This window comes from Phascolarctos cinereus, unplaced genomic scaffold (assembly GCF_003287225.1).
Source record: "Phascolarctos cinereus isolate Bilbo 61053 unplaced genomic scaffold, phaCin_HiC Scaffold_2;HRSCAF=192, whole genome shotgun sequence".
Lineage (NCBI taxonomy): Eukaryota > Metazoa > Chordata > Mammalia > Diprotodontia > Phascolarctidae > Phascolarctos > Phascolarctos cinereus.
In genome coordinates, this window is record NW_027555625.1 from 312,668,973 (window position 1) to 312,695,077 (window position 26,105).

At 43.5% G+C, this 26,105-nt stretch overlaps 1 protein-coding gene across 3 annotated transcripts; it reads left to right on the plus strand.

Moving 5' to 3' along the window:
* The first annotated feature begins 258 nt into the window (after nucleotides 1–258).
* SDCBP2 (syndecan binding protein 2) lies at nucleotides 259–25,917 on the plus strand. Of its 3 annotated transcripts, XM_020990644.2 has the most exons (11): nucleotides 353–366; nucleotides 12,245–12,318; nucleotides 13,167–13,268; nucleotides 14,213–14,279; nucleotides 15,783–15,883; nucleotides 17,665–17,823; nucleotides 19,383–19,558; nucleotides 19,643–19,814; nucleotides 21,631–21,672; nucleotides 23,616–23,707; nucleotides 24,446–25,917. In XM_020990644.2, exons 4-11 carry the CDS (start codon nucleotides 14,237–14,239, stop codon nucleotides 24,498–24,500), a joined length of 840 nt encoding a protein of 279 aa, XP_020846303.1. In that variant the 5' UTR covers nucleotides 353–366; nucleotides 12,245–12,318; nucleotides 13,167–13,268; nucleotides 14,213–14,236; the 3' UTR covers nucleotides 24,501–25,917. The 3 variants fall into 3 exon arrangements, with proteins under 3 accessions (XP_020846301.1, XP_020846302.1, XP_020846303.1); XM_020990642.2 differs by lacking the exon at nucleotides 13,167–13,268 and having other exon boundaries at nucleotides 259–366; XM_020990643.2 differs by lacking the exons at nucleotides 13,167–13,268; nucleotides 21,631–21,672 and having other exon boundaries at nucleotides 260–366.
* Nucleotides 25,918–26,105: the final 188 nt, after the last annotated feature.

The following is a 26,105-nucleotide window of genomic DNA, read 5'->3' on the forward strand; positions in this document are numbered from 1 at the left end:
GAGTCTGTGTCTTGCCCAAGACCACACAACTCAAAGCAATCCTATCTCCCCTTGCCTAAAGGGGAGATACTCCAAAGAGTACATCTAATCTCATCACGCCCCTGAGAGTTAAAATTGGAACATCATTCAGAAAGTGATTTGACAACTAGCCTTTACCTGCGGCATCCCAGGGCCCCTCCCCTGAGCAAGTCATAAATCAGCTATGGGTAGAGCCAGGCCAGCCCCTCCCAACTTCGGGCAAGCATCCAGGAGGAACTTCAGCTGGAAAAATAAAGCATAGAGACTTCCTGAGAGGAGGACAGACCTTTCTGGGAGCAGGAGAGGAAAGGAAAGGAGAGTAGACCAGTCCCAGCCCCAACTCTTCAGGTAAGCTCCCTTATGAAAAGCTGTAGTCATTTAAAGACCCTTCAACAGCAAGGTTCTTAACTTTGACTAGAAGTGGAACTTGATGGCTGAAGAACCTGCCCCCTTTCCCCCTCCTCTCACAACCTTTCTTGGTCTCAATTCTTTTCTCTTTTCTTTCTCCTCCCCCTTTTTTCCTTTTATCTGACTTCCCTTGCTTCTTCTTTTCCCTTCTTTCCTCTCACCTTCCCCTTCTGCCTTCGACCATTCTCCTTCTTTCCTTCCTGATCTCTCTCTCCTTTCTTCCCTCTTTCTGCCTCTCCTCTATTCCTCCTGTTCTCCCTCCTCCTCCTTCCTCTTTTCATTCAGCTTCCCATCCTTTTCTTCTTTTTACCTCCCGCTTTCCTTCCCCTACCCCCTGCTCTCCCTTCTCCCCCATTTCCTTCTGCTTTCCCTCCCCTCACCTCTTTTCCTGTCTCCTCCCCTCATTTCCTTCTGCTCTCCCTCCCTTTCCCCTCCCCTCCTCTCCCTTTCTCCCCCCTTTCCTCTTGTTTTCTCTACTCTCCTCATTTCCTCCTACTCTCCCTCCCCCTTCCCCCTTACTTTTTGCTCTCGCGCTCTCTCTCTCTCTCTCTCTCTCTCTCTCTCTCTCTCTCTCTCTCTCTCTCTCTCTCTCTCTTTCTCTCCTGTTTCCCGCTGCTCTTCCCCCTCCCCCTCTCTAGCATTATTTGATCAGGTCTCCCTAGGGTGCCCACGCTCCCCAAGAACAGAGCTGCCCTCTGGCCCTCTCTGCGAGTTCTCCTCTCACCCATTGGTTCTTTTTCTTCTTACCTTCCCCGCCTCCCACCACACACTAAGCTCAGTCCTGCCTTTCCCCTCCTCTCCTGCGGGGAGGGTGAGGATTCCGTAGGTAATGTCAGTAAAGGGGCTTTGAACTCCATCTAACCAGCCTCCAGCGTCTGGTTGAAATGTGAATCATGTGGATTAAATATTGATAGCGCGGTGAGAGTGGGCACTGATATCGTCTTTTTTCTCAGGTTGTGTTCTGCTTCCCCAGCTCCAGAAAAGGGTACTTTGAATTGAAGGGCTCGGGGCTTTGAAGCAAAGGGCTGTGGTGGAGCCAACCTTTCTTTCCATTAGCCCCAAATGGCCAGCGGTGTGCTGCCGGTACTCCGATTTCCTCTAATAGGTTCCTCCTTCGATGTCCGCGCTGCCGTAATCCACAGACTACCACCCCACCCGCCCCCCCAACAAAACCCCAAAGCAAGCTGTTTCTTGCTGCTCACCCTTGCCTGTGATATTTCTCTCCTCTGTGTGAGAAGGCCGCACTTCATTTAAAAAAAAAAAAGGAAGAAAAAATGTATTCCTCGAAAGTCAAAGCTGGACATTCATGCAGCCCAGTCCCCCCATTTTACAGATGACAATACTGAAGTCCAGAAAAAGGAAGATCATCCACAATTAGTGACACAGTAAAGATCAGAATCTAGGGCTCCTGACTCTCTGGCCAGAGATCTTTCCACACTTTCATACAATCTGTAGCTATGGGCTTTTTTGGATAATGGTTTGGGTTTTTTTTTTCAGTTAATATTTTAGTCAGGATGATGATAAACAGACCATGGTGAGCTGTTTTTCCTTTTCTTTTCAAATCTCATTTCATTTTGAGAAACCACCTTTCCTACCTAAGAATATCTCTGTCTCTGTCTCACTCTGTGTCTCTATTTGTGTTTCTCTCTATCCATGTCTTTTTCCCCGTTGAAAATTTCATGTGGTTTCAGGGATGATGATGAATACACAGATGACCTAGTCACAACTTCGGCTATAACTCTCCAGTTAATTAGGCTCCTTTTGACATCTTCCATCCCCCTTCTACGTCTCACACCTTAGCCAGTAAAAATGACCAGAGTAGGGAGATGAAGGGCAGCAAGGTGGTTCAGTGGATAGAGCACCGGGCGTGGAGTCAGAAAGACCTGAATTCAAATCTGACCTCAGACATTTACTAGCTGTGTGACCTTGGGCAACTCACTTAACTCTGTTTATCTCAGTTATCTCATCTGTAAAATGAGCTGGAGAAGGAAATGGCCAAGCACTTTGCCAAGAAAACCCCAAATGGGGTCACGAAGAGTCAGACATGACTGAAACAAAAACAATCTATACTGAGTCAATGAGGAAATGAAGCTTCTGGTTAGAAGAGCAATAAGGAAGTCAGTGTTGCTGAATCTCACAGTATGTGGGAAGGTGTAAGGTACAAGGTATAAGAAGACCGGAAAGACGGGGAGAGGGGACAAGCTATGAAAGCTTTGAACACCAAACAGATTTTTATGGCTGATCTTGGAGGTGATAGGGAAACATTGGAGGCTATTGAGTAGGAGGGTGACCTGGTTACCTGGCTAGACCTGCACTTTGGGAAGATCACTTTGACAGCTGAGTAGGGAGAGACTTGTAGAAGGGAGACCAACCATAAGTGAGGAGGGCCTGCACCAAGCTGGTGAAAGTGTCAGAGGAGAAGAGAGAAATGTCAAGAAGATAAAATAGATAGGCCATAGCAACAGATTGGATATGGAGCTGGGGGGGGGGGGGTGGCGAGGAGATGAGAGAGAGAGAGTTAGAATAGGGTTAGAAGTGAGTTAGAAGTGAGTTAGAAGTGGGTTAGAGGACCCAATTTGCAAGTGGCCTTTATATCCAAAGGATTTGGGAATTCTGGCTTCCAAGGATATTAGAATCTCTGCTGCGAATTTTACTATGGGCAAGAACCTTTCTGTTTTAGACTTTTGAATAGATGACCTGAGGGCCCTTCTAGTTCGAGAGTGCACTGTGGAGACTCCTCAAAGGATTTTTTTTTCAGTCATACCAACATTTCCTCCCTGCTCCAACCTCCCTGAATGCTCCCACCTCTCCCAGCCCCTGAATGGTATTCAGAGCAGCTAGTGTATGCTGAATTCCTTGGTTTTACTTAACCTCAAAGGACCCCATAGCTTGGTATCTCCGAGAAGTGCCTTGAATTAGCAGGTGCTCATAGAGGGTGTGGTAAAAAGAGCCCTGACCTGGCAGTCAGGAGAACACACCTCCGTCACCAACTTGCTAGCTGACTTTGGGCAAATTATTTCTCTCTAGGCCTCAGTTCCCTTCTCGGTAAAATGGCGGGGATGGATTAGATGCACTCTAAGGCCCCTCCTATCTCTGACAAGCTGCGGCTAGGAAAGCGATCTCTTTCCTTCTGCTATCCCAGCTGAATTCCAGCAGGCACTCTGTAAGTGTCCTTAGCTCCTAGGACCTGGAGCTCTGAAGAATGAATTCTTGCATTCCATTGACTCATAGGTAGCCAAAGCTGCTAAGGGGCCCTTAGAATATTAGGCCTCAGAGACCAAACGTCAGAGCACAGAACAGAGTATCAGAGGCGGAAGAGGCCTTATCACTTGAACTGTCAGAGTCTGAAGGGATCATCTAGTCTAATTCCCTTTTTCCTGGAAGAGGAAACTCAGGCCCAGAGATAGGGAATGCCGAGCCCAAGGTTCTACAGCGAGTGGTTAGAATGTTTCTTCCACATACACACGTTCTATTCAGTGGGTGCAGAAATGGGAGGCCCAGTGTAGAGAGGAAATTCCCCGAGCTCCCTCTCCCTGCCTCCTTAGGCAGTGGGAATAGGACTCCTGAGGCTTGGTTGTCTTACTAGGTGTGGCTGGGGGTGGAAGGCTACCAAAGAGGTTAGGGCTAGGAATGGACCTTAAAGTACCTCTCACACCCCTGAATGTGCCTTAGAGAATGGTGGTATTGGAAATTTGATTCCAGCCTCTTTAAGACTGGCCATGTCCCTGGATGCCTTACTGAAGGACCTTAACCTTTCCTTCTCTTACTGTTATCCTTTTATACACCTTCCTTCAGTTTAGAGGCTTGGAGGACCCAGAGGAGAGATCAGAGTCTGCGTGCAGGTTTCTATGATAGAGGGAATTCTGAAGAGGAGAGAGTAGTAGGCTCACCTTGCATCTTATTCAGCCATCTCAGCTTGTCTGTACCCTACCTAAACTAGGTGGTACCTAGAATGGTCAGTCTCTACTGGACTCTGACCATGTGAGCCTGGTCCTTACTTTCCATAGAGAAGGGGAAATTCTTTGGGAATCTCTCCTTCTTAGTATAGACTAGTCTTACCCTTCCTGACTTCATGGCCCCATGATCTCAGCTTTTAAGGCCCTTATACACTCAGCATAGGCCTAAAGGCTGTCCTAGGTCTGCAAAGCCCCACTTTGTATGGTGACCTGCCTTGCAAATGAGGACTCTCTCTTAGCCCCCACCACCCCTGTAGTCCCCATGCCCCTTGCTGCCAGGGTGGCTTGGAGGCCCATCTCTCTCTCTCTCTCTCTCTCTCTCTCTCTCTCTCTCTCTCTCTCTCTCTCTCTCTCGGAAATTGCAAGGGCAAGAGGCATGTCAAGGCTTGGGGCAAGTCATGTACCTTTCGAGACCCCTCAGTGGGGGAGGGCACTTAGGAACCAAACCAGAAATCATCCCCTCCCTATTCTCAAGGAGCTTAATTGCCTTTTTGATACGCAGTATGATTTACACAGATAAGGACTGGATTGGGATTCCATTTATACAGCTATGGACTGTGGAGGGTAAAGAGGAGGCTCAGAGTGCACTGTAGGAAAACAGGAGGAAGGGAAGAACAGTAAAGCCTGGGTGTGTCAAGGAAGACTTTGCTGGGAAAGTGCCAACCCATCTGTCAACATTATGCCATCAGGCAGCCAGAAAAATCGAACTCACTTTTAGTTGGCAATAAAAGAGGGCCACTGTCCAAGACTAGGGAAGAAAGTCTAGCTTTACTCTGCCCTAGTCATAGGAGCTCACACTAAGAGCTTGGAAAGGGCATTAGGGGCTCTCTAGTGTGAACTTCATTTTGCAGATGAGGAAACTGAGGCACAAGGAGGTCAAGTGTCTTGCCAAAGGTCACACAGGTAGTATTGAACCCAGGGGATTCCTTCCTTCTTGTCTTCCTTCTATCTTTCCTTCCTTCCCTCCCTTCCTCCCTCCCTTCATTTCTTCCTTCCTTTCATCTTTCCTCCCTTCCTTCCATCTTTCCTTCCTGACTTCTATATATTCTCTGTTCTAGTCAAAATGGCCTGCTAGCTGTTCCTGTATATCCCTCACCTAGATTCATTCAAGGCACAACTCGAGTACCACCTCCTACATTTTCTCCCACTTTAAGTAATTGTATATTACTTTGCTTATACTTTACATTTATGTATCCATATACATGCTGGATTCCTCTGCCCACCCCCATCTCAGTAGAATGTAATCTTCTTTTTTAAATAATTTTTTCCCATTTTTAAAAATTTCGTTGTTGTTGCTTTCATTCTTGAAAACCACATTCTTCCACATGCTTTCAACCCTATTAAATTTAATGGAAACAAAAACCCAACAAATCAGTAGATGAGACATTTGAGATTGAGCCAAACAAAGCTTTGACTACGTTTCTGCATGGCCTCATGGCCTCAGCATTAGCAAGGCGTTGGGTCTTTGGCTATAACAGGTAAGACAGGAAGAGTGTTATAAACTCCTTACAGTTTTCTAAGTCCTAAAGGCCTTTTTAAAAAAAAGTTAATTAATTTATTTTTAGTTTTCAAATGCGCTTCCACAAGATTTGAGTTCCAAATTTTCTCCCCATCTCGTCCCTCCCCCCACCCCAAGATGGCATGCATTGTGAACACTCCTTCCCTTAATTTGCCCTCCCTTCTATCTCTCCTCCCCTTCTCTTATCTCCTTCCCCTTCAATTTTCCTGTAGGGCAGGATAGATTTCTATACCCCGTTGCCTGTATATCTTATTTCCCAGTTGCATGTGAAAACAATTTTTTTTAACATTTGTTTTTAAAACTTTGAGTTCCAGATTTTCTCCCTTCCTCCCTCCCCACCTACCCTCATTGAGAAGGCAAGCAACCCATACAGGTTATACACGTGTAGTCATGCGAAACGCTTCCCTAGTAGTCATGCTGTGAAAAACTACGTATATTTCTTTTAATCCTATCTTGTCTCCCATTTATTCTATAAGAATGTAAGCTTCTTGAGGGCAGGGATTAACTTCATTTTTATGTCTTTGTATCCCCATCACCTAGCATACTGTTTTGCACAAAATAGATTCTTAATACTAATTAGTTAGATTAAAGTAAATTGAGTGATCACTCTGGCTTCTAGTATTTGAAAAGGCATCGTGAGGAAGAGGGAATAGATGAGAGGGCGAAACCAGAAGCAATGGGCAGAGGGCACAAAGACACAAGCTAAGGCTTGCTCTGAACTTAGAACTTCTTAACATTCAAGCTATCTCCAAAGGCAAAGGGCTACCTAAGAGGGGAGGAGGGGCCTTCCCCTCACTGGAGAGCTTTAGGCAGAGGCTAGGAAGGAAAGATGGAAACAAGTGTTTATTAAGTACCTACTATGTACCAGGCTCTGTTCTAAGCTCTTTATAAATGTTATCTCATTTGATCCTTGGGGGCCACCTCCAGTGATCCTGATCTATATCGTGCTCCTGGACCCAGATGACTCCCGAGAATTAAGTGAGGCTGATGACCTTACACAGCCCTCCCTCACTTAAATACAGTTCACTTGTAAGTCATGGCATCATCTTTCAGACGCCATGGTCCTCTTCAAGAATAAAGGACGAACCACAACAACACTTGATCCTTACAACAACCATTAGGGTTAGGTGCCATCGTTATCCCCATTATCCCACAAGTGAGGAAAGAGAGGCAAACAGAGGTTAAGTCAGTCAATAAACATTTATTAAGTGCCACTCTATGCTAGTTACTGAGCTAAACTCTGGGGATTAAAAAAAAAGAGAGGCAAAAGACAGTCTCTGCCCTCAAGGAGCTCATAGTCTAATGGGGAAGACAACAAGCAAACAGTTATGTACATACGAGCTCTATACAGGATATTTGGGAAACAATTAAGAGAGGGAAGGCACTAGAGTTAAAGATTGGAAAAGGCTTCTGGGAAAAGACGGGATTTTAGGTGAAACTTAAAGCCAGGGAAGGCAGTAGGCAGAGATGGGGAGGGAGAATATTTCAGGAATGGGGAATTTCCGGAGAAAATTCCTGGAGCTAAGAGACAGAATATCTTGTTCAGAAAACAGCTAGTGTCACTGGATCAGAGAAGAATATATGGCAGGGAAGAAGTGTAAGAAGGTGTAAGAAGACTTAGGAGTAGGGGATTAGGTTATGAAGTGACTTAGCCAAAGCCACATAGGTAGTAAGTGTCTGAGGCTGGATTTGAACTCAGATCTTCCTGATCCCAGGCCCCATCTGCCTCTGAATGGCTAAATGACTGGTCCATTGCACCACCTAACTGCCCATTAAATGCCTACAGCATGCTAGATAGTCATGAGTGGGGAACCTTCAGTCTCAAGGCCACATGTGGCCTTCTAGGATCTCGAGTCCAGCCTTTTGACTGAGCCCAAGTTTTACAGAACAATTCCTTTTATTAAGGGGATTTATTCTGTGAAGTTTGTTCTCAGTTCTATATAATCAGTTCTGTATTATTCAGTTCTATAGAACCAGGGTTCTATAGTGCTGAGAATATGGTAGGTGTCTGATCTGTTTCATATTGATTGATTATAGGTGGGGGAAACTATGGTGTAAGAGAACTGACTTGGGCATTACATCCTTAGCCAGGTAGAACAATGTTTTGGGCTGTAGACTAGAGAAACTCTATTATCCCTTCCTAATCTGTTATTCTAGGACTTTCAGAGAGTTTAAAAAGAAGCAGAATTTCTGGTCCTGCCCATGTCTTCTCACCTTTGACTCTCAGAGAGGGGCAGCCAGCTTAAAGTATAACCATCACCTGTTTGCCCTTCAGAAAATCAAAGGCAGCCCCCCCACCCCAGCCTCTTATCTTTGGGTTTTGTTTTCCCCTTTGATCCTGTGGGTGAGCCAAGGGACAGCTAAAGGCTTACTTAGTGGTCACAGCTCCAAACCCTGAGTACTCTGGGGCCTGTTCCACGTACCTCATGTGACAGTGACGATTATGGCTGCTTAGAGAAAGATCTGACCAATGTCTGATATTCAATAAAATTAATAGAAGGACTGGAATTTAAGAATACCTCAAAGGATCAAGCTGGGTCAATTAGTGCAGTGCATTTTTTTTTAGCCATAAGGCAAAGAAAGGAAGAAAGGAAATATGCATGTATTAAGCACTGTGCTAAACGCTTTACAAAAGTCTAATTTTAATAATAATGATAACTAACACGCAATGTTTGCTATGTGCCGGGTACTGTTCTAAATACTTTACAATTATTATCTCATTTAATAATAATAATAGCTAACATTTACATCGGTCTGTACTAAATGCTTTACAATGATCTATTTACAAATTACAGACTGATCCTCACATCAGCTCTTCGAGGTAGGTGCTTTTATTATCCCCATTCTCTTTAATTTTTAGTTTTCAACATTCACTTCCATAAGATTTTGAGTTTTAAATTTTCTCCTCCTCTTTTCCCACCTCCCTCCCCAAGACGGCATGCAATCTGATATGGGCTCTACAAACACACTCCTATTAAACATATTTTCGCATTAGTCATGATGTAAAGAAGAATTAGAACTAATGTGAGGAACCAGGAGAAAGAAGAAACAAAACAAAACAAGAAAAGAAAAGGAGAGCAAATAGTCTGCTTCCATCTGCATTCAGACTCCAAATTTCTTTCTCTGGATGTGGACAGCATTTTCCATTGTGAGTCTTTTGGAGGTGCCTAAGATCTTTGCATTACTGAGAAGAGCTAAGTCTATCAAAGTCAGTCATCGCACAATATGGCTGTTGCTGTATGCAGTGTTTTTCTGGTTCTGCTCATTTCACTCAGTTCATATAAGTCTTTCCAGGTTTTTCTGAAGTCTGCCTGCTCATTATTTCTTATAGCAAAATAGTATTCTATTATATTCATACACCACAACTTGTTCAGCCATTCTCCAATTGATGGGCGTCCCCTCAATTTCCAATTCTTTGCCACCACAAAAAGAGCTGCTATAAATATTTTTGTACATGTGGGTCCTTTTCCTGTTTTTATGATCTCTTTGGGATACAGCCCTAGAAGTAGTATTGCTGGGTCAAAGGGCATACACATTTTTATAGTCCTTTGGGCATAGTTCCAAATTGCTCTCAGAATTCACAACTCCACCAACAATGCATTAGTGTTCCAGTTTTCCCACATCTTCTCCAACATTTATCATTTTCCTATTTTGCCATGTGAGGCAATCTGATAGGTGTGATATGATCCCCTCAGAGTTGTTTTGATTTGCATTTCTCTAATCAATAGTGATCATTATCCCCATTTTACAGATGAGGAAAGTGAGGATAAGTGATATGGTCATACAGTTAGCCAGTGTCTGAAGACATATTTACCTTATTTTTTTTCCCTTTTTTTTGTTGTTGTTGTTAAGTGACTTGCCTGGGGTCACATGGCTAGTAAGTGTTATGTGCCTGAGGTTGAATTTGAACTCAGGTCCTCCTGAATCCAGGGCCAGTGCTCTATCCACTGCTCCACCTAGCTGCCCCCTCTGAGGACATATTTAAACTTGGGTTTTCCTTACCGCAGGCTCTGTGCTTAATCCACTGTGTCACCTAACTGTTTCTAGGTGCCACCTAGAGATAGGATGAACATTTTTATTTCAGAATAAAATTATAATAACATTTTTGTGTTAGTTGACCTGTTTTAAGGGAAGAATAAGAAAGGAAATATGATAGAAGGAGCATTGGACAGGAGACCCAGCAAAGCCAGATTCTCATTGCCTACTAGTGAGCTTCCTCCCTCTGGGCTTATTTCCTCTTCTACAGATTGTTTCTAAGGCCAAGTCTGCTATTCTATGTTCTAATGTGTCTTAGATCTGCTATGATTCTCTATTGTCATGAGATTGCAGGTTTAGTGCTAGAAGGGACCTCAGAAGCCATAGTCCAACTTCTCCCCCTCCCCCCAGTTTTACAGATGAGGAAACTGAGGCCCAGAGAGCTGAAGCATCTTGTTTAAAGTCATACAGGAAATGAGGAGCAGGTGGAAGATTCAAACTCAGGTCTTCCAATTCCAAATCCAGCCGTTTTTCTATGATTCTGTTGCCTGTTGAACAGCTGAAAGAAACCAAACCAAAACAGAGCTTAAGTTCCACAGGCAGCCTGGAGAAGCAACTGAAGAAATGCGTGCAGATTTTCAGTCTTTTTTGGGGAAGGAGAGGCAGTTTAAGTGACTTGCCAGACAGCCAGGAACAGATTTTCAGTTTTGTTTGAGACCTCAAAGTTCCTTTCCCACATTTAGTTTTAGTATGCAAATAAACTTTGTCCCCATTGATCACTGAGTACAACTGTCTTGGTACTCTGTCTTCTTGTCTGTGATTGTTCAGTCATTCACTTGCGTCCAACTCTACGTGAACCCATGGACTTTGTCCATGGGGTTTTCTTGGCAAACATACTGGAGTGGTTTGCCACTTCCTTCTTCAGTATGTCCCCATTTTACAGATAAGGAACTGAAGCGAATAGAGGTTAAGTGTTTTGCCCAGGGTCACACAGCCATGGTATTCTGCCTAGCGGTACATTTAGGGTTTATTAGGAAGTTCCAAAAGAAGTAACCTTTCAAAATGATAGCTCACCCCCTCACTCAAAACCCCAGTGGAGGTGACGTCTTATGAGATCATTATCCTTGGCACTTGATTCTACCTCTGTATGGTATGTTTTGGGTTTGTTATTTAGATGGGAGATTAGGAATGAAGAATTCTTTCTTTGAAATTGCAGCATACTTAACCTAGGATTCTAGGTAATAGATAACAATGAATGCTGAATTCAAGAAGGTCTGGGTTCAGATTTAGTCTCTGATACATTTTAACTATGTGACCCCGGGCAAGACACATAACTTCTGTCATCTCTAAAATGGGGATGATGACACAATTGGATCATTCCAGGGTTATTATGAAGGTCAAATAAGATATGCATGTAAAGTGCTGTACAAAGCCTAATGTATTATAAAAGTGTGAAATATTATTGGGAGGTGTAACTATTGAAAACAGTACATCTCAATTTGGAATTCAAAATTCTAAAAATAAATAAATAAGGAAATATTACATCTCAAGAGATGGATGGATAGGTGCAGAATCTATTGCTTCTAGGTCCATCCAATCCACCTTATGACCCCAATATGAAGTCCCTCTACAAAGTTTAATAATTGTTCAAAAAAGGTTTTAGCCTCTTAAGATGAGTAAGGTCTCTCTCGTATCTGCCTACCGCTCCTTGTTCTGCTCATAAAGTTGATGCAGGAGCTTGGAACAGGGTAAAGAGCTCCAGATTTGTAGTCAGACAACTTAGATTCAAATTCTGGAGCTGGTATTTATTACTTGTGCATGTAATACATCTAAGTGACCCTGGGCAAATCACTAAACCTCTCTGAGTCTCAATTTCCTCATCTGTAATATCAGAGTGTAGGACTAGATTATACTCTAAATTCACTTCCAGCTCTAAATCTATGACCCTGTGAAGTCAAATGTCTCTTCCCAATGACAGTCCTTAAGATAGCAATCAACTCCTACACCTTTTCCCCAGTATTCTTTAATAATAGTTAACATTTATTTACATAGCACTTTAAGATTTGCAAAGCACTTAAAATAGTAACTCATTTTATTCTCACAACAACCCTTGGAGGTAGGTATCATTATTATCCCCATTTTACAGATAAGGAAAGCAAGGCAAACAGAGGTTAAATGATCTGTCCAAGTGTCATGCAGTTTGTAAGTGTCTGAGGCTGGATTTGAACTCACAAGTCTTCCTTACTCCAGATCTAGCCTCTATGCAGCAGAGCCTTGGGCCATATTTACCATTAGTCGATGCTCTATAATCTTGTCTTTTCTCTCTGGCTTTATCTCATAGCACGTTGTATTTACTATTGTTCCACAGGTAACTCATTGGACACCACCATGTCTGTCCTATACCCATCGCTAGAAGACCTGAAGGTAGACAAATTCTATCAGGTAATGTTTCCTTAAGCCCTGGACATCTTGTGACAACCAGCTCTGGGATGGGCCTGGCTCCTAGTGAGGTTATTGGACACTGTCCTTTAGTAGCAACAAAACTAGTAAACTGCCTCGGGCAGAGCCCAGAAAGAATGAAGAAAGGGTGAGGTGTAGGGAGGAAGCTGAAGAAGTCTGTGGAGCACTTGGGTGGAACACATGAGAATCCCAGGTGCCAGTGCTGGGTCAAGGGGATGCAGAAAGGTCAAACTCCAGTCAAAGGGGTGATATTAGGAAATGAGGAAAAAGGTGGGGCATGGGCATCTTATAGTGAGGTTGACCTTAGTTATTTTTATTATTTTAAGACTAAGTCTCCTATCTCACCCAGGATGGAAGTGCACTGGCCACTTATGAGCCCAATCTCACTAATAGCTAATGGTTAGCATTTACGTAGCATGTTAAGGTTTAAAAGTATTATACAATTATTGAATGGAAACTTTGACCTGCTGCTTCTGTTCAGTGCTTAGCATAATGTCTGGCATATAGTAGGTACTTAATAAATGCTTATCAATTGATTGACCTGGACTAGTTTGCCTCTCCTTATGCAGCTCTCTCCCCTTAGAACTCCCAGCTCCCAAGCTCAAATAATCCACCAAGCTCAGCCTCCCTATATTACCAGGGATTACAGCCATGTATCACCATGTCTGGCATACTTCTCAGTTATTAAATCTTTTCTTCTACCCTCATATGTCACTGGGTGAAGAGTAGATCCCAAGATCCCATTTTTAGGGGACATTTAAAACTCTTAGATTCATAGGAGTTTGAGCTAGAAAGGACCATAGAGATTATCTCTGGTCTTAATTTTACAGGCTGAGGAAACTGAGGTCTAAAGAAAGGACGTGATTTTCCTACACTCACATAGGAAATACGCAGCAGAGTTGGAATGGAGATCCAGGTCTTACGGTTCTGAGGCCAGTACTTTCTATTATATCATTGCTTCTTTATGCCTTCTAAGTAGATCAAGGAGCCAGCGAATGTTAGAACTGGAAGAGACAGGAATCCCCTTTACAACACCCTCAAGCAAGGAGTCATTCAGCTTCTGAGGGAGCAAGGTGGCACTAGCGATGTTGTACTAGGAGCCAGGAAGCCCTGAGCTCAAATAGTGCCTCAGCCAACTTACACTATTTGTATGTCCCTGGGCAAGTCACTTTACCTTTCTAGCCTCATTTTTCTCATCTGCAAAATGGGGTATCAACAGTACCTCCTTGGATGGATCGTTGTGAGGATTAGACAAGATAAGCCATGTAAAATATTTTTGAAACTTTAGAGTGCTACTGTATATAAATGCTAGCTAATGTTTTTCTCGAAGACTTCTTTTTGAGACAACTCATTCATTCCATTGTTGGATAGTTCCTAATGTTAGGAAGTTCTGTATGTTGAGCTGAAACCTGCCCCACTCCAACTTCCTCCCTTCTCCCACTGGTCTTAGTTTTGTCCTCCAAGGCCAAGGAGAAAAAGTCTCATCTCTCTTCCTCATCAACAATCCTTCAAATCTTTTAGGACAGCTCCCCAATCCCCCTATTAAGTGTCTCTAAGTTATGCATCCCACTCAACTCTTTCAGATGATAGGGTTTTTATTTCCTTCCCTGTTCGATCACCTTTCTTGTTTGTGACCTTTTATGATTTGGAATAAGACATATGCCACCTAGTCATACCTTCAAAGGGCCTTAGATCAGTTTTAGGGCTGCCTCCTAGGGTCTTCCTTACTCCATCATTCTCCATTGGTTCTAGGCTAGATATGAACTTCTCAGGAATTCAAGGAACCCCAACTTGGAGCTCACTTTGACCCTTTCACATGAAGGAACCCAGGAGCATGAGAACTGAGTTTCTTATTGATGTTTCTCGTCTTTTGCAGGCTCAGGCTTCTGTGATTCCCAAGATGCTGGCCCTCCCAGCCCAGGAAACCTCATCCTCACAACCCAGTAAGTTACAGTCCAAAGCTTCTTCAACTTTTTCACTTGTGACCACTTCAGACCCGAAGGGTCATGACTGACAGTTTAAGAAGCACTGAACCAGGATGCTAGCTCATTCTAGGGAGGGAGGAGGAGGTGCCTTAGATTGCTAAAATACCTGGCTGGCTGCTGGAAGGATAAGTCTATGGGTAAGAGAAAGTAAATGCATGGTCCAGCTGGGGTGTGGTGTAAGGTATAGGATAGACTTGGATTCCAAGTCATACCCACATATACCTCTGTCAGCTTCAGCCCCTTTAGGTAATAAATCGGTGCCAGGGTTAGTTCACAGAGACACAATGCTCATGGAGGCACTTAATAAGTGCTTTTTCAATCATTTATTCATTCCTGGGGTCATAGCTCTCCTTGTTTTTAGTCCTTCTACTTCTCAGTTTGTTGGGAGCCCAGGGATATTGTCCAAGGTCTATTCACAGTCCTGTATGCTCAGCTGAGATCTTGTGGCTGGATCCATTCCCTTGCTGTATGTCCCATTGAATTCTTCTAGAGAACTGACAGAACATGGAATGTCAGAACTGGGAGAGACCTTGAAATACGGAATGTTAGAACTAGGAGAGAACTTAGAATATGGGATGTCAGAGCTGAGAGGAACCTTGGAATATGCAATGTCAGAGCTAGGAAGGGTCTTAGAGATACCAGGAGTTCTTAACCTTTTTTCTATCACGGACTTCTTTTGGTGGTTTGGAAATTTATGGATCCCTTCTCAGAATAATGTTCTTAAATGCATAATTTTTTTAAAATTTGGATTATAAAGGAAGCCAATTGTAATGACTCACAATTATCAAAATATTTAAAATAAAAAGTTCACAGACTTCAGGTTAAAAATCCCTTGAATCCAGCATACTCATTTCACAGATGAGGAAACTGAGTCTTAGGGAAAAATAGTTTTCCCAAGTCACTTAAGAAGTCAACTAGCAGAGGCCAGCTTGGAACCTAGGATTCCTGACTTTCAGCCTTGGGCTCATTTTCTATCTATCTATCTATCTATCTATCTATCTATCTATCTATCTATCTATCTATCTATCTATAGATCTAGCCAGATAGATCAATAGATATAGATAGATAAATAGCTATTTATGTAATTTAAATTATAAAACTTATGTATCATATATAAATTATAGAATAAATTAAAATTATTTAATATTATAAAATAGATAAACAATATATAGAAATATATCACCATGCCTTAATATAAATGTGATTATATGTATATGGGTATATATATATATATACATATACATATATGTATATATATATATATATACATATATGTATATATATGTATGTATATATCAATATTCCTTAATATAAACTTAATTGTGTGTGTGTGTGTGCGTGCACGTGTGTGTGTATTCCTTAATATATTAATATGCCTGTTGGATTCAAAGGCTATTGGCACTAGGGACAGCTGTGTGTGTGTAAATTGTGTTTTTCTGTTCTCTTCTATTCCCCTCTTAGCTCTGTACCCAAATTTGGCTGAATTAGAAAGTTACATGGGTCTCTCTCTCTCAAGTCAAGAAGTCCAAGACAACCTGTCCCTGACTCCAGAAAGCGACAATGTGGGTATCTTTGTCTGGATTATTTCAGCTAAGCACAGGGTATGGAGGTGCTCCCTCCCTCCCTCCCTGCTGCTTCAGTTCCTGCTCCTGGCCTAGAGGGGCTTCTGCATTTCTTGGCTGTCATCTTCTTTCCTTCCTTCTTGCTTTTATCATTCCTGGTGCTGGTATTTCTTATTTAGCTCCTGCTGTCCCTTTGGCAGTGCTTCATTCAGAGAGGAAGGGTCCCCTCTGACCTCTGGAATCTGGGCTCAGCACCAGGAGAAAATCCAAATGATGATTAGGATGGGTCAGAGGAAGGTCCTGGTATAAAGCAACCTCCAAAGTCCCAGCCCAGCTTTAATCCACAGAATCCTAGAGTCTCGGAGTCAAGAGAGACCTCAGAACATAGTTAAACCTGGACCTGAGAGCACGGATCTCTACTGCAACAACCCTGAGAAGGGGTGGTTGTCTCGCTTCTGTTGGAAAACCTCAAGTGATGGGGAAGGAGCTTGCTGTCTCCTGTAGTAGCCCATTCCACTTTAGGATAGCTCTAACTGTCAATAGGCAATTTCTCATGTTATATTGAGCTGAAATCTGTTTCCCTGTAATATTTCCCAGTTGATCCTAGTTCTAGATTCTGGAGCCACAAGTCCTCATCCTTCTTTCCCAAGATGGCCCTTCGGATAGTTAAAGATAATGGTCATAGTCCTGCTAGGTCTTCTCTTCTTCTTCTTCTTTTTTTTTTTTTAGGCAATTGGGGTTAAGTGACTTGCCCAAGGCCACACAGCTAGTAAGTGTCAAGTGTTTGGCCTGAGGCTGGATTTGAACTCAGGTACTCCTGACTTCAGGGCCGGTGCTCTATCCACTGTGCCACCTAGCTGCCCCTCTTCTCTTCTTTAGAATTAAAATATTTCTAGTTCCTTTGACATTTCCTCACTTGACATGACTTTGAATCCCTTCACTCCTTGGTCTCCATCTTCTGAATACACTGTGACTTGTTCCTTCTAAGATTCGGGGCCCTAGACTGGACGAAGACTCAAAGAATAGCATCCTTTCTGGTCCTGGATGCTAGCCAGACTCAAAGGTTCATTGGTTCTTGGGACCTTGAGGTTTCGGTTTAGCCTCGAGAAAGGCCTGGAATTGACCTTACTTCCAAGGGAGTCACCACTAGACTATGCAGACCTTGGGCCAGGCTTCAGTGCACTCCATACATAGGTTAGCATCTGGTGCAAGGGGAGATGTTTCCTCTGCAAATTTCTCTATTAGGTTTGTCAGCCTCTGGGGCTAAACTTGATCCACCTTAGACACTAACCATGGGACCTTGGGAAGATCACCTACCCTTTCTATGCCTTGATTTCTTCACCTACAAAATTGTGGCCTTTAAGGCCCTTTCCGCTTCCAAACCCATAATCCTGTCACATCCTTCCATCCTGCTATGTAGCTCGCGCGCGCCGCACGTACACACACACACACACACAACACACACACACACACACACACATGCCCCTGCATGCAGCTTCTCAGGAATATGGGGATGTTTTGCCCTCCAGTGGCCATTCAGAGGAATTTATACTTTCTGGGCCTACGTCTCCCATGTTTTGCTTTTGAGTGGGGCCACCAAGTGTGATTGACCCCAGAAGCTTCATTTCCTTATCTTACCCAGAAAGGCAATCTTTTCCCCTGCTTTTAACCACAGCTTACTCTCCACTCTCCATCCCCGCCACGTCACAATTAGCAAATAGAAGAGAATAGTCTCTTCTAGGTACCCACACTGACACTGATTATTTGACAAATCCTTACAGCAAGTGGCCACTCCCACTGTACAAGGTCAGATGGTAGCCCCAGTGACTGGAAATAACTTGGGCATCCGAAGAGCTGAGATCAAGCCAGGCGTACGAGAGATCCACCTGTGCAAGAATGAGAAGGGGAAGATGGGGCTGCGTCTGCAAGCCATTGACAAGGTATTGGGAAAGGGGGCTCACGGAGCTCCCCGCCAGCTTAGGCCATCACTGTGGGAGATTCTGGGAAAGGGGAAAGGATGACAGGGTCTTCTGCTAAGGTGGTATAGGAGTCCCCAGAGATTTTGGCCCCTTCTCCCTAGATTATCACTGAGCTTTCCTCATTTTCCTGGGATCAGAGAATTCGATTTGGAAGGTCCTTAGAGGTCATCTAGTACACACACACACACACACACACACACACATACACACACTTTAAAGATGTGGTGGGACATTTTGCTTAATAGAGGGAGTAAGTAGCAATGGGATTCAAAACAGTTTCTTTTGACTCCAAATATAAGACTCTAGCATCATCTGTGTCTATCTCTTAATGAATAGGGCCAGAGCTAGAAATCTCTGGGTATTACTTTGCTGCTGGTCATAGGAATCCGGGTACTTTGATTCTTGTTCAAAATTATAATTGGCTCTTGTTCAAGATTATAATGCATATGTACACACATATGTGAGTTCTAATTTTTGGAGTTTAATTTGATATGTGTGAGAGTGACATGTACAGATGTTTGGGGAAGCTAGATGGTGTAGTGGATAGAGGGCTAGGCCTAGAGTCAGGAAGACCTGGGTCCAAATTCAGCCTCAGACACTTACTAGCTGTGTGACTCTGGGAAAGTCATTTAACCTTTGTCTGTCTCACTTTCCTCATCTGTAAAATGGGGATCATAATAGCACCTAACCTCTAAGGTAGTTGCGAGGATCAAATAAGATAATATTTGTAAAGTGCTTAAAGGCAGGGCCTAGCACAGAGGAGGTGCTAGATAAATGTTAGCCAATACACACACGCATCCACTATTTTGTGGCTACAAAGTTCTTTATATACATTATCTCATTTGAGGTTTGTAATGCTCCTGTGTAGAAGGCAGGATGGAGATTTTTTACTCCCATTTTACATATGAAAAAATTGAGGACTTAAAGAAAGGGAAGTGACTTGCTGGCTGTTCTGGAATCAGTTAAATGGTGGAGCCTTGAACTGAAATCTTCTATGTCCCGGGCCATGCTGACATTTCTCTCACTCCATAACTGCCCATCCTAGGATAGCATTACATTTGCAGCTGTAGACATCTTGATCATGTGATCAAAGCAAAGAAAGACCCAAAAGGGGCAATACGGGTGTGTGGTGAGGGAGAGGCTGGGGCATATGTGGCAGTGATAAGGCCCTGCCACTCCCTGCTAGCTCTCCCCCGCATCTGACCCAAAAGACATCCCAGGTGTTTTGCCTTTTGCCTCATCTTGAAATAGAGAGAATGATAGATACAGAGTAAAATAATTTAAGTTCAGATTCCTGCTCTGTACTCAGAAACCCTGTGACCTTGGGGCAAGCCTTTACATGTGCTGGGCCTTACTTTTCTCATCTATAAAATGCGGAGGAGGTTGGACTAGGTGATCCAAGGCCCTTTCCTCTCTCAATCTATGCGCCTGCAAGCCCTGACCCCTGAGCCAGTTTCAGCAGATGTTTTGGGCTGGATGGAACCCCAGTTCTGTAGGTCAAGTGGGTCTTCCTCCCACAGGGCCTGTTTGTCCAATTGGTTCAGGCCAATACTCCGGCCTCCCTCGTAGGCCTGCGCTTTGGGGACCAGATTCTGCAAATTAATGGGAAAGACTGTGCGGGGTGGAGCTCGGAAAAGGCCCATAAAGTGGTGAAGAAAGCCTCAGCTGAGAAGATCGTCATGATCGTGAGGGACAGGTAAGCCGGCCAGAGCCCCAGACTACGCAGTTAGGTGCTCCCTCTGGTGCCAGACATCCCATCTCACTGCTGTCTCCATTCTAGGCCTTTCCAGCGGACTGTCACCCTGAACAAAGACAGCAACGGCTTTGTGGGCTTTGTGTTGAGGAAGGGGAAAATCATTTCTATTGTCAAAGGCAGTTCTGCAGCTCGAAATGGGCTCCTCACCAATCATTATATCTGTGAAGTGAATGGGCAGAATGTCATTGGACTGAAGGTAAGTCAGGGGCCTTCTCCCTTGAGGTATCAAGAAAAAACACCCCTGGCTAGGTACTCACAAGACCTGGATTCGAGGTCTATGTCTGCCATTGATAGGTTGTGTGAACTTGATCAAGTCACTTCTTTTTCAAGACCTCAGTTTCCTCATTTGTAAAAGGGAATGTACATAAAGCTCTTTGCTCTCTTCTGGGTATTTATAGGAGCAGTTTTTGTAGTAGCAAAAACACCAAACAAACCTGGAAACTAAGAGGATGTCCAGTAATTCAGGAATGGCTGAATAAGTTGTGGCCTATGAATGCGAGGGAATACTATTGTGCAATGAGAAATGAGGAACTAGATGAGGAAACTTCCAAAAGAAATGGAAAGACTTGTATGAATGGGGTGATAAAGGGTGAAGTGAGCAGAAGCAGAGGAACCATTTATACTGTGTAACATCAACATTATAGATAGGAACAGTTTTGAGGACTTTTCTAAACTAATGAAGAATGAATTGGGCAGGACCAGGAGAGCCATTTATATGGTGACAGAGCAGTCTCAAAGCAACTTTGAAAGCTGACAGAACTAGGATCGATCCATGCAATGACCATCCACGATTCCAGAGGATCCATGACGAAACATGGGCATCCATTCCAGAGACATGATGAGTGTGTATGTGTACGTGTGTACAAACAGGGAGGAAATTTGTTTTGCTTGACTGCATATTTGTTAAAAGAAATTTGCCTTTTTTTCTACAAGAAATTTCCTTTTTTCTTTTCTCTTTTTCTGGGAGGTCGAGGGATGGGAAGGAGAGAACAGATTTCTGTTCATTAAAAACATATGGGGTGGGCAGTGCTACAGATGTGAGATGTTTCATGCCCTTTCAAATGAGGCTGCTAGTTTACTTTGTTACAAGAGATACCTTGTAACAAGAGGCAATAGGAGTAATCTGTATACGTTTGTTATGTAAAAACAAACCACATAAATAAAGTGAGGGGTGGAGGGGAGGTGGGAATGTTAGTAACTCCTCCCCTGCCTCCTCCCCAGGGCTGTGGTGAGGTGCAGATGAGAGAATGGATGTGCAAGCCCTCTGTAACCAGAAAGTGCTTTTGGAATGTGAGAGATTCTGTATTGCTGTCACTGTTTTAATCAGAGGGAATGCTGTTCCTGAATCACTTTGGAATACAGTAAATTTCTTCTTCTTCTTCTTCTTCTTCTTCTTCTTCTTCTTCTTCTTCTTCTTCTTCTTCTTCTTCTTCTTCCTCTTCCTCTTCCTCCTCTTTTTCTCCTCTCCTTTCTCTACCTTCTTTCCTTCCTTCTTTCCCTCTCTATTCTTCTTTTCTTCTACCCTCCCTTCTTCCTTCCTTCTTGTTAATATTTCTTCCTTTAAAAAAATAGTTCCATAGACAATAGTGAAAAGCAAAATCAGATTCAAATTCCAGGGGCTCTGGAATAGGCTCTTTGCTCCTGGTAGGCCCAGCCCAATGACTGACTAGGGCTGCTTGTAACCAAGAGTGTCATCATCTTGATCCTGCCCAACTTTTGGGAGAACATCCCTTCACCCCCTCCAGGAACTTCAGCAGGGTAACAGAACGTCCATGTGAGTGAGGCTCCTGGCCTAGAAATCCAGGCTCAGACTGGAGTGTAAATGACCCAGAGCTAGGTGTGAGGCCAAGTGTGTGGTTGGAGCTCAAAACATCTTAGAATCTCAGGGCTTGAAGACAACTTGACATATTAGAACCAGAGAACATTGGGGCTGGGGAGGTTTGTGGAGTCATGTTGATTTAACTCCTCTGTTTTATGATTATTATGATTATTTTTATCTCACTTTTATCTAGCCTCTCAAGGTATTCAGGGTGCCCTACCCACAGCCCTGGGAGGTAAGCAGTGCCAATATTACCATTTTATATAGGAGAAAAATGGAGACCTAGAGAGATGAAGTAGCTTACCCAGAGTTACACACTGGATAACTAGTGGAGCTGAGACTAGAACCTGGGTTTTCTGACTTCCAGGCCAGAGGTCTCATCACTGTACCAATCCATCTCTTGAAGCACCTATGTACCAAACACTGTCTGATTGCTGGGGACACAAAGACAAAACCAAACCATCGCTTCCCTTAGGGAACTTTCATTTTCTCCAGAGAAGCGTACTCTCTGTCTTAAACATTCCTCTGCTTAGTCCCCATTCAAGGCTTAGAGCAGAGTCTTATGTATAGCAGGTGCTAAATGAATTTTGTTGGAGTGAGTTAAAACACTTAACCTTTATTTTTTTTTTCCTGGAGGCTCAGAGTGATTATTATAAGCAGAAGTTACTATGCTGGCCTGTGACCCAGGAGTCGTAGGGGATTACTGAGATATAGGGACTTCTTTGCCTCTGCACTCATTTGCCTCCAGCTACTAGACTTCTTGAGACCATATTTTCATATTTTTTCCCTGTCTCCTTCACTATCAGGCTGTCACTTCTTGAAGACAGTATGTGTTTGCCTATAGCAAACAACATTTTTTCCACCCCCTCTTCTAATTTTTTTATTGGCTGCTCCTTACGTGTTGTAGTCTGGGAAACCAGATACCCAAGCTTGTTAGAATTGTGTATAAAACAAAAATAAGTTCTGAGTCAGGGTCTGGGGGGACTTTCATGTGAATAAAACCCATGAGATTTAGCAAGCAAGGTTGGGTGGATTTGTTTAGGGTAGGCCGAGGAGGGGGCGCTTTTCCTTGGGGCAGATATGGTTTTTATTTGTGGTACCTGTACCTGTCCAACCAACGAATGATGGGTTTCAAGACAACATGTATTCTAAACTTTTTACCTCCCTCAGCCCTTACCCAGTGTTTCCCACACAGTAATGTCATAATAATTGCTTGTTGAATTGCAAGAGCTAAGATGCACTCGTTTTCTCAGTGTGCCTTCCTCTCTCTGTCCACACTTTTCCCACTCCCGACCTTGACTTGATTCTAGTCAGTTGGGTAGAGTTGAGACAAGCCCACATGAGCCCTAGTTACTTTGGCAGGCTGTATATGAGATCCAGACAGTGTGAAGTCTTCATTTACTTCAGTTTCTTCTCTACATTTGGGGGTTAGAAAGGTGGAGAGAGACAGAAAGGTAAGGAAATATTGTCTTTGCAAAACTTCTCAGGCCCTGTAGGAGACCTGGGATTTGGGGATGAGACTCTGAGGCTAGCATTCTGGAAGTAGGGGCCACTGATTTCTTTTTTTCTTCTTCTTCTTCTTCTTTTTTTTTTTTGTGAGGCAATGGGGTGAAGTGACTTTCCCAGGGTCACATAGCTACTAGCTATGTGTCAAGTGTCTGAGGCCAGATTTGCACTCAGGTCTCCTGAATCCTGGGCCGGTGCTCTATCCACTGCACCACGTAGCTGTCCCCACCACTGATTTCTAATGTACTATATGATCTGAGGTCAGTTACAACCAATGCCACCATGTTTTGTGTGCCCCTACAGTATCTTGTGTATCTTTGTATAACTCTAGCAGTGGAATCAGCAGCCTGGTTAGAAGCATCTGTTGTTGTTCAGTAATATCAGTTGTATCTGACTCTTTTGGAGTTTTCTTGGCAGAGGTACTGGAGTGGTTTGCCATTTACTTCTCCAGCTCATTTTACAGGTGAGGAAATTGAGGCAACCAGGGTTAAATGCCTTGCCCAGGGTAACACAGGCAGTAAGTGCCGGAGGTCACATTTGAACTCATGAAGATGAGTCTTCCTGATTCCAAGCCTAGCACTCTATCCTCTGTGCCACCTAGCTGCCCCTACCAGTATCCTAATGTCATTGTTTTTCACTTTTCGTTTTCTTCTCCCCCCCCCTTGGCTCTAGGGCAAAGAGATTATGGATATCCTGGCCACAGCTGGAAATGTAATCACCCTCACCATCATCCCCACAGTGATTTATGAGCACATGATTAAAAAGTAAGGAGACCTTTTCTCCCCTCCACTCCTTTCTTCACCCTACCTAATAGCTATGGAGAATTCTTCAGCATCCAATCAAAGGTCAGTGTTGGGAGGCATCTTTAGAATATAGAACTTTAGGGAGTAACTTCTTGAAGACCATCCACAATTGGGGGCAGAGACAGGACATGAACCCAAGTCTCCTGCCTCCTATGACAGGGCTTGTTTTTACTGACCAATCTTGCCTCCTAGGTTAAAGCAAGGTGGTAAGGTAACAGAATGCAGGCTGTCTTTATTGATGATGAAGAAGGGCTAGGTGGAGATAAGAGGCAATCTGATAGAGTAGGAAGAGTTCCCTGGTTTGGGAGGGAGGAGATGTGGGGCTAAGTTCCAGATGTGCCACTCACGAGTTGCTTATTTTAGCCTCAGTTTCCACATCTGTAAGATAAAGAGGTTAAAGTCAGTGATCTCTAAGGTCCCTTCCAACTTTGACATTCCATGGCTGTTTGTTATCAGAAGAAGAAAACGTAGGACTTCTGTGATGTCATAGTTGGGCACCACCAGTGTCTAATCTGTAAGCCCAAGGGGTGGCGGTGATCCTATCACTTGCCTGTCCATCTTCCAAAGGGAGCTGGGAGGAAATGCCAGGACACACGAAAGCTTCAGAAGTATTAAAGCAAATGCAGAGCCACATTCGTATCATGAAAGGTTCTCTGAGGAAAGCTTTTTGCAATCCCTGCTGTCTTTCATTGTTCCCAGGCTTTCTCCGACCCTGCTGCATACTTCCATGGATCATTCTATTCCTGATATCTGAAGCCAAGGACCTGGGAAGCCTGCAGCTCCAGGCCCTCCTTCCTGTCCTTCCACAGGGGGACCCTCTGACATTTCCAAGGATGGGATGGGAGCACAGTTCACATTCCTCTAGGGGCCCCCTCAACCCTTTCAGGGGGCCATTTCTGCCATTTCAGGGGAGGGGGTGGGAATGAGCAGCATTCCATACTGATTTCTTTTTCTTCTAGCTGGCTGAGAGGAGATCTTTAATCCCACTGCAGGTTGGGAAAACAGGATCCTGGAAGGACCTATGCATGCCAAGGGGTTAGGGAAGAAAATAGAACCTGGAGCAAACCCACAGTAAAATCTTCATGTCTATATGCCTGAAAGAATGAATTCTGGCAAATACTAACACTCATATAGTCTCCTTAGGCTTCAGGCATCAAGCAGAGAAGAAATGAGTATGGACATAAACCCATTTCACATTTCTTTGCAAAAAACCTGGTGAAGTAGTATTGCAGGAGGGCTTAGGATCAAAGCAGAGGGAGTGCTAAAATGGGTCTCAGAGGCCATCTGCTCCCAGCCCTCATTACTTAGCACCAAATTTATAAATACTGTGACACAATCAGGCAAATTAGAGCTTAAGGGAGTTAATGCCACAGGGTACTCAATTCTGCTGCCCCGCCCTCACCCCCCCTTTACTCCTCACTTCAGGATTTTGTGGCAGCTGATTTTAATAGGACCTAGGGAGAAATAGCTGGTTGTCATTATTAAAATTGCTCTCAGGTCAGTTTGAAGAGTTGACCCTCAAAAGGGAATGAATCGGACAGAGCTCAGTTTTCTCTCTTAGCTCTTTGCCATCTTTGCAATAGAACTTAAAAAAAATTTAAGTAAAGTGAGCCCCATAATGATGAACAATTGATCAATCAATCAATCAATCAACATTTATTAAGCACCTGCTAGGTTTATTGATTGATTGAAAATGATTTGGAAATAAAGCGTACCCCATTATGATGAGCAAAGAGAATATTAAGTAGATTCCAACATGATTGATAAAAACAACACTTTAAAAAAAGCAGCCAAATTTGGAACTTCAATGATGAATCTTGCTTCCAGAGAACAGATGATGAGACAGTTGTTCTGAGGGGCTCCTGGTGGGTGAGGGTTTTCCAATATCAGCCTAGACCCACTATCTTGCTCTGCAGCTTTCTCATACTCCATCCCCTTAGCTTTCCATCTCCAGCTCCGGGAACAATCCCAGAAAGGACGAGTCAGTCTTTCTCTATGGCTCCATTCTTCATCCCTGTGACTTCCCAGACCAAGAGCCCTCCGTAGCCACGTCCCCAAATGTCTTCTTTCCCCATTAGAATATAAGGGACTGCCATGCTTTTTAAATTTGAGTCCTTATTTCTTAGCACAGTATCTGGTAAGTGTTGAATAAATGATTATTCATGCATTAATTCATGAAAATAGCCACTTTTTAAAACTAATATTTTTTTCTCCAATGCATCCTCTCCACTTCCATTAACTGCCAGAGAGTAGCCATGGCCAGGCGTTTGTGTTTGAATAGTGCTGGAGTTGGCAGAAAACTCTGCTTTCCATGGGGAAGGCTTTCATCCTATGTCTCTGGATCAGATTTTTTAAAAAG